Raw genomic sequence first — 9,144 nt, forward strand, 5'->3', positions numbered from 1 at the left:
GCGAGTATAGTGAAAAGTAGAGAAATACAAAGAAATATAGTTCAAGAACTTACCTTAGAGCAAGCTGATTTCGTGACCATACCGAAAGTTGGGTGCTCCAATCATTGAAGCAGAAGATCAAAATGCAAATATGATTAGTGATAAATTGCATGGAAATGACACTAATTTAAGAAGACGATTTCAACAACTGGATCAATTTTTAAGCAACAAGCAAGTTTTCAAGCAAGCAATAAAGCTCACTCAAGTCAAGCTATTTTACCCCAGAACAAACCAGTTTAATTGCTAATGTTGATTCTGGGATATATGAAGAACCTTTGAGAGAGATCAATAAGGACTATGATCCTAAAAGATTCAACTTTGAAATACCTAGTTTTTATTTCGAAAATTGACATTTTTTAAAAGAGACAATAGATGAATCAGGAACACTTAATCAAAGATATGGAGGAAAGATGAAATGTGTGAAATCTAGTGAATTAGAAAAAGGTCTCAATTCGTAAAAATCTACAGTAGAAGGTTAAAAGCTGCTAAAGGTAATTTTGATGTTATACATCCTCAGCAAGGAACTAGGATTTACATGAAATGATATAATTCAAAAATTATATAGTTTGCTAGGTAGCAGAGCTGCTGGAAATACATCTGACGAAGTGAGAAATGAAGCTATTGACCTGCTCGATTCATTATTCGAAAATAAAATTATTCAGAAAAGGGACTATAATACTATTTACAACAACTGTCTCAGAATTTGAATTTTATGAAGAAAAATACCTTACTATTAAATGGTTTTGATTATTATTAGTGGTAACAAAATTGAAATAGAACAGTCTTATACAAGTAATCCGATCACGTTAGATCGAAACTGATCATGAAATAGCTTTAACTCAATGTACAATATGTTGTTCATGGTATGATATTAGTGATCAATTTAAAAAGAATATGTTTGAATACAGGGAAAAATAAGGATAAATGGGTAAACGTTGTTATACCCAATGGGTTGTGTGATGAAAAGGGTTTAAATTATTTTTTAAAGTTGTTATTTCAATTCATCCCTAGATCTATGCCCAATCAGTATATCATATCATCCAATCCAGCAACAATAAAATTTGTAATTATTTTAAGAAGAGAATTATAAATTTCGGGTTAATAGTGATTTATGTTTTATTTTAGGCTTTGAAATGGAGTTGAACTAAGTAGTAAATATAATGAAGGTCCTAAAGTTCCAGATATTGCAAGATTAGTTGATATAATACATATTCACAGTTCATTAGTGTATAGCTCAATTGTGAATGGGGATACAACCTCTGATGTGATCTGGAGTTTTGCTCGAAGAACAGAACCTGGAACGCTAGTCTGTGAGATTCCTATAGAGAGACAATATCTTCCAATCAATCAAAACGAATATAATAACGCGCTAAAAATGACTATAATTGATCAATTAGGTAGGTTAATTGATCTGAATAGAGAGAATATTGAATATGTTTTGGATTTGAAAAAAGTTGAATGAAATTATTTAGTAAAATTTATCTATAATAAATACTGATCCATCAGAAACAGTTATTGTATGCAAAACAGTATGGTAGCAGGATTGGTAGTTTCTTTAAAAATATCACCAATTCTCAATTATTCAAGATGTCCATAAAAAATATAAAGATGAATCTCGTTTCATGTATAATACTATGATTAAACCTCGACTAGAATTATTAAAATTGAATATGGAAAAGATTGCAGTGAATCAAATTGTTACTCCTTATTGGGAAATATTTGAAAACCCTATTATTGATGATTCTACAAATTAGAGAAAATAATGTGAATAAATCTCAACAATTAAATTATAATTTCATTTTAAAATATGTGGAATCTTGGATTCTTCCAAGTGATAGTTATCTTTATGCAAAAGTGAAAACAACTCGATTGGATGGAACGAATATGCGACATAATGATGAAGCTACTTTAACAAATAATTGATTCAATTTGTTTAGAAATGCTTAAAACATATTACTAAAAATATATATTCTTAATGGCAAATATATTAAAAGTATCGATTATCTAGGTATAACGACTACTGTTAAAAATTTATTAGAACTTTCAGATGACTACAGTCGAAGCGCAACTACTTATATGTTTTTGTATGAGGATATAACCCCATCCGTTGATCCCTTTAAAAAAGAAAAACGAGTTTGAAAGCATTTTTACACCTGTTGCAGCAGTTGGTGGAACAATTACGACAAAACAAAACAATACTTTTAATATTGGTTTATTTAAAAGATTGAATAAAACAAAAGAAAGTCACGTGGTTAATATGTATTTACCATTAAAACGCTTTTTTGGAATGTTTCAAAACATTAATACTATTTTTAGAGGCGTTACACATCAAATTATATATAAAAAAACTATCTTTCCAATATGATTATAAAATCTGGAGCTCCAAATTTTAAAGTAGATGTAATGCATTTATCATGGATGTTACCAGTATTAAATCCCAGTTTACCCATAGCGACTCAATTAGAAGCTGGATTAACGATCAAGGCAGAACAATTAAAAGCTGGATTAGGAAAGGGCAGCTCATTTGAATTAAGATTTGGAAAGCATGTAATACCTATTAAAGTGACAGTAAAACGGATAAAGAATTAACATGGATGCTAGTCAGTGAACGCTATAATACAACTAAAATCGTTGTTGTGTTACAGAAATCTAAAAAAAATAGTTATACGTATAACATCATGGTATTTGGCCATGTAAACACTAACAAAATTAACAGTGAGAGTATATGATAATAGATATCCACAAGAAGATCTTTAATGTGACTCAAGCTATAATATGGAAAATTATTTTAACACTTATCAACGATTTTTACAGGATATAAATATAAAAATGTTGATAGTGGAACAAATGTAAGTTACAATGGTTTTAAAACATTTATTTCGTTTTGAGGTTTCAAAGCATGAATATAATATTTACCGAAGTGGATCAACTGCTGATATAGAAATTAAACTTTTATTAGATCAAGTACCTGCTAATCAATACAACATTTACTGCAATCTAATTTCAGAAAGAAAAGCAATCATGGAAATCATTGATACTAAATTATATATTTAATATATAAATTATTTTCGATTTGGATATTTTTTTAATAAAATAATTTACGAATAAATAAAGAAACTTTTTAGCGAAATAAAATTGAAATAAATCGGACTATTAGGAAAGAAGATTTAGACATTGGAATAGAATATACAATTAAAGCAGTGAAATGTGTTACAACTAAATATGGAAATAAACTCGTTATCACTATTGATTTAAAGGCGAAATGGTTGATCTATTTACATCTAAGCGTTTTAATTCTAAAGCAGCTGATTTTGAAAATAAATTTAAAAAAATTGATAAAGGTAGGATTTTCAAGATTATCGAAAGGAAAGAGAAAGATAATCAAAATTATTTAGATACTTATATTGACGCAGTATATCAAAATATCCTTAAAATATTAAATTATACTAGTAGTATATAAAATGTAGTAGTATATAATATAAAATATTGAATATAAGTAAAATATGTATCAAGTTCTTATTTCACAAGAGCTTTTTTGATGTTAAAAGTTATGAGGGAAATTGTTAAAATGTTGCAGATTTTCATTTAAAATGTTTTAAATTCGACTGAAAAGGGGGTAAATTTAATTGATTTGATGAGTGGTCCAGAACATAAATTTACTATACTACTTACTTACGACTCGGATAACTTGCAACTGTGAATACGAATGCTTGCAACTGCTACAATATCTACTTGTGACTACTTTCAGGGAATGTTGAATGTGGAAATAGTCACCAAAATAATTAAATATTCCTTGTGGGGGGGGGTTACAACCAGACTAGAACTAGGAATGTTCCTATTAGGAATGATTAATTTTATGTTACTTCCAGTTTTTTCGGCATGCTATTCTTCTATAGTCATATAGTTTATGATGTTTCAGTGTAAGATTATAACATTGTTATCAACTGATAGCTGATGGTTGAGGTGCCAGACTATATACTTTGGAATCAATGATGTTGCTGATATAGAATGATTCGTCGCAGCTTTTATGTAGCACAATTTTTGAACACTGACCACCGTACTTGTTAATGGAATAAAACACACTCAAGAATTACGGAACGTAATATGTGATGAAAAACCGGTTTGCCTAATGGTTAATCCTAATGAAATATACCAAAATATAATGAAAATATAATGCTTTATTAACAAATTTATGGAGACTACGACAAAGAATTATGGAAAGCAGGCTGCCCAGAACGCATTATATTGAACACCTAACCTAAACAAACCTAACCAAAAAACCGACTAAATACTAAATATTTAATTAAACATACCTACATTTTAGTTGTTCACTGAGCCAAAGCTAGAGCTAAGACAGTAAACTGGTTGTTTAAAAATTCAACAGATCTTACAGAGCGCAATTCTTGAGTGTGTTTCATTAATAACCAAGTACCGAATCAAGTAATATTTTAGTGGTGGAATATTTACACAGTATAAATTAAGACCATAGCTAAGAATGACTCCCTTCCAAAAATGCCTTTTGTATAAATGATTCCAAAGATTAGTGACCTTTTCACTGTCCCCATAATCAGTCAAACCGATCCTAAGTGATAAAATCGTATAGATAGAACGTTAACTGTTACTCCTGACTAAGCTTAGTAAGATCCGACTTTTAGTAAAAGTCTTGAGGGATATAAATTATTTACCCTTTATCCCTCACCCTCACAGGGTAGGTTGACCATGGCTCCCTGAAACAATAAACTAGAACATAAGTTGTTAACTCTAATCAGATTCTTTCCAGAGTTGAATAATTTTTTCTGGTGGGTGTCACGACGACAATTATTTAGAGATCCTTCTTACAGTAATCTAATTGTAACTACAAAAACCGCACATCTTTTTTCCGCCACACTCTGTTGAAACCCAAATTCCCTTTTCGATAGACGATCTGATCACAAGGAAAAATCAACGCCTCTTTTCTCTTATTCCTATTCCAGAGAGGTATAACCGATAATGAACCCCAAAAAAGCACAAATATGGCACTAGCTTTTCCTGCCCATCAAGTTTTATTTATACCCGGCAATCCACTCTGACGCGGTCTTGGTGATAATAATGGATGGACCCCCAGCACAAAGATTGGAAAATGTTTGAACTCTAAAGTGGTAATAATATGATGATTAGAAAGGCTCTAATTGTTGGCTACCTAATTTTAAAATATTTTTAACTCACAAAATATGAAAAATGTTGTTAAATTATTCAGACTGAAAATAACAAGTTAAAAAGTCAAATTTGGTTGCATTAAAAAACTATGAAAAAAATTCAAACTTCTTTTCTAGTGCTGGTTTGAACCTTAATGAGACGAAATAGCCATAAAATGGATCTCATTCAATATAACTTTTGGTGGTAATGCGAGAACCAACATCCGATCTGAAGACCTTTTTCCGCCTCCCCATAATCCTGAACGGAAGCCTCTCCCAAGAGAGGCAAAAAATCCCATCCCCATTCTAGAACCTGTAAAGACTAAAACAAAAGATATTTAGACAGCTTTATACCAAACTTCACTCAAATACTCAACACCTCCAATACCTCTTAATGAATTATTTTTTATACTCTTTTGACACTCTTGTTTTTTGTTTTTTTTTTTACTTATTATATTATATGCCGTTTTATGACTAAATTTTTACCTTTAATGTATGACCTGTTTGATATGACATTAATTTAGCTACTTTAATATTTTTCTTAATTGTTTAATTTTATTTGTCTATATTTTGTCTGTTTATATTTCTTAATGTTTTGGTGTCCCTGATCCTAAATTCATTGATGTGCTTGCCATCGTTGTTGTTTACTTTTTTGTGACACGAACTAACATTCAGCGATTTATCACTTGTGAAAAGTTTAAAAAATAAAGCCTTATTCTATTCTAAAACATTTTATTATAAAATTTGCATTGATTAGAGACGTCCAACATTTTCTGAACACAAAAAAATAGAACTCTTTTGACAATAGGAAGGATATTGTTATTTACATTGCTGATGATAATGAGTATGATTAACTTAACAGAATCTTACTGGTGGATTCACTTGGGTTAGTCATCTAGTAGATAATTATCTCCTATTAAATAAGCTTTATGGAAGCCTGGGCTTTCGAATAACTATTTACTCACACAATATTTCAGTGTACAGATAAATTATACTTTTCCCGGAACTTTTTCACACGGTACATGCTTGTATATCGCACTTGTAAAATTTGTTCCCTGAATGAATTCTTTGATTTACAGATAATTTAGAGTTAAAAGTGAAGCTTTTTTCATATAATTGGAACTTAATATGTTTGTTCCCAATGTGAATCCTTTGATGAATTGTTAAATAAGAACTTTGACTAACTTTTTCATACAAATATCACACATGTAAGGTTTTTCTCCTGAATGAATTCTTTGATGCCCAGATAAGTAAGAGTTAGAGGCAAAGCTTTTTACACATACTTGACACTTAAAAGGTTTCTCCAGAGTGTGAATTCTTGGATGAATTGTTAAATAAGAACTTTGCCGGAACTTTTTCATACAAATGACACACACGTAATGTTTTTCCCCTGAATGAATTCTTTGATACTTAGATAATTCAGGGCTAGAAATGAAGCATTTTTCACATACTTGACACTTGAAAGGTTTCTCCCCAGTGGAATTCTTCAATGAATTGTTAAGTAAAAACTTTGACGGAACTGTTTCATACATATATCACACATTTAAGGGTTTTCTCCCGAATGAACTCTTTGATGCCCAGATAGCTGAGAGTCAGAGGGAAAGCTTTTTTCACATACTTGACACTTGAAAGGTTTCTCCTTAGTGCAAATTCCTTGATATATGGAACTTTTTCATACAAATATCAAACATGGTAAGGTTTTTCCCCTGAATGAATTCTTTCAACTCAGATAATTCAGGGCTAGAAATGAAGCATTTTTCCCATACTTGGCACTTGAAAGGTTTCTCCCCAGTGTGAATTCTTCGATGAATTGTTAAGTAAAAACTTTGACGGAACTGTTTCATACATATATCATACATTTAAGGGTTTTCTCCTGAATGAATTCTTTGATGCCGAGACAACTGGGAGTTAGAGGCAAAGCCTTTTTTACATACTTGACACTTGAAAGGTTTCCCCCCAGTGTGAATCCTTTGATGAATTTTTAAATAAGAACTTTGACAGAACTGTTTCATACAAATATCACACATGTAAGGTCTTTCTTCTGAATGGATTCTTTGATGCCCAGATAACTGAGAGTTGGAGGTAAAGGTTTTTTCACAAACTTGACACCTGAAAGGTTTCTCCTGACTGTGAATTCTTCGATGTATTGTTAAATAAGAACTTTGATGGAACTTTTTCATACATATGTCACACATGTAAGGTTTTCCCCCTGAATGAATTCTTTGATGCTTAGATAGTTCACAGCTAGAAATGAAGCATTTTTCACATACTTGACACTTGAAAGGTTTCTCACCAGTGTGAATCCTTCGATGAATTTTAGATAAGAACTTTGACGGAACTGTTTCATACATATATCACACATGTACGGTTTTTCTCCTGAATGAATTCTTTGATGCCCAGATAACTGAGAGCTAGAGGCAAAGCTTTTTTCACATACTTGAAACTTGAAAGGTTTCTCTTGAGTGTGAATTCTTCGATGTATTGTTAAATAAGAACTATGACAGAACCTTTTCAAACATATTTCATACATGTAAGGTTTTTCCCCTGAATGAATTCTTTGATGCTTAGATAATTCAGGGCTAGAAATGAAGGATTTTTCACGTACTTGTCACTTGAAAGGTTTCTCCTGAGTGTGAATTCTTCGATGCATTGTTAAATAAGAACTTTGATGGAACTTTTTCATACAAATATCACACATGTAAGGTTTTTTCCCTGAATGAATTCTTTGATGCTTAGATAATTCAGGGCTAGAAATGAAGCAGTTTTCACATACTTGACACTTGAAAGGTTTCTCACCAGTGTGAATTCTTCGATGAATTGTTAAGTAAAAACTTTGACGGAAGTGTTTCATACATATATCACACATGTTAGGTTTTTTTCCTGAATGAATTCTTTGATGCCGAGACAACTGAGAGTTAGAGGCAAAGCTTTTTTCACATAGTTGGCACTTGAAAGGCTTCTCCCCAGTGTGAATTCTTCGATGAATTGTTAAGTAAAAACATTGACGGAACTGTTTCATACATATATCACACATGTAAGGGTTTTCCCCTGAATGAATTCTTTGATGCCGAGACAACTGAGAGTTAGAGGCAAAGCTTTTTTCACATACTTGGCACTTGAAAGGTTTCTCCCCAGTGTGAATTCTTCGATGTATTGTTAAATAAGAACTGTGGTTGAACCTTTTCCTACATATATCACAGTTGAAAGGTTTGTCCCCAGTGTGAATTCTTTGGTGTTCATACAGATCAGAACTTTGGTTGAACTTTTCCATGCAAATATCGCACTTGTAAGGTTTCTCTTCAGTGTGAAGTATTTGGTGTCTCGATAGATTAGAACTATTACTGAATTTTTTCCACACGTTTCACACTCAAAATGCTTTTCTCCAGAATGAGTTCTTTGGTATTCAGACATATCATGCATCACTTGGATGCGATCTGATACCCCATGTTGAAAATCTGTTTCTTGTTTTAGACATATATTCATTAAGCCAGGCATACTAGGTACTCCATTTACATGGTTGGGTAGATCATTCTCAAACAACGATGAAACAGAGATGTCTAAAAAAAATCAAACTAAATTATTGCTTTTTATGTTTGTTCGTTAACAATATATTTAAAAATTGATCTGCAACAGTAGATTAAAAATTCAGCGTGCAGACATTTGCATGACTTTGCCTCAAGTAATTAATACATAACAGCTAATCTGCCACTTTTTTTTATAGTTTTTTCTTTACTGATATCAGTTTTTTTTTAAGTCGCTAAAACTATTTTTAAAACTTAAGGAATTTCAAGGCTCATTTTAATGAGATTACAAAGAAAAAAATGTCTAAAGTGCTTTTATTTATTTATTTTTTGTTCACAAGAAACATGTATCTATTAGTACAAACCCTAAAATCCGGCCCTTTTTTCAGAAAAGAGGCAGTTGGCTTAGG

General features: G+C 31.3%; 1 protein-coding gene across 1 annotated transcript; it reads right to left on the reverse strand.

The window, feature by feature from the left end:
* Window positions 1–5,362: 5,362 nt before the first annotated feature.
* On the reverse strand, window positions 5,363–8,608 carry LOC148947870 (uncharacterized). Its single transcript, XM_089095506.1, has one exon. The coding sequence runs from the start codon at window positions 8,482–8,484 to the stop codon at window positions 7,822–7,824; it is 663 nt and encodes a 220-aa protein (XP_088951632.1). The 5' UTR covers window positions 8,485–8,608; the 3' UTR covers window positions 5,363–7,821.
* Window positions 8,609–9,144: the final 536 nt, after the last annotated feature.

Source organism: Artemia sp. Qi Xiang Cuo, chromosome 10 (genome assembly GCF_049724085.1).
Source record: "Artemia sp. Qi Xiang Cuo chromosome 10, ASM4972408v1, whole genome shotgun sequence".
NCBI classification, from domain to species: Eukaryota; Metazoa; Arthropoda; class Branchiopoda; order Anostraca; family Artemiidae; genus Artemia; species Artemia sp. Qi Xiang Cuo.

Bases quoted from the DNA above. Each gene is read 5' to 3' on its own strand.
- LOC148947870 (XM_089095506.1), bottom strand. From the start codon at position 8,484: ATGGAAAAGTTCAACCAAAGTTCTGATCTGTATGAACACCAAAGAATT.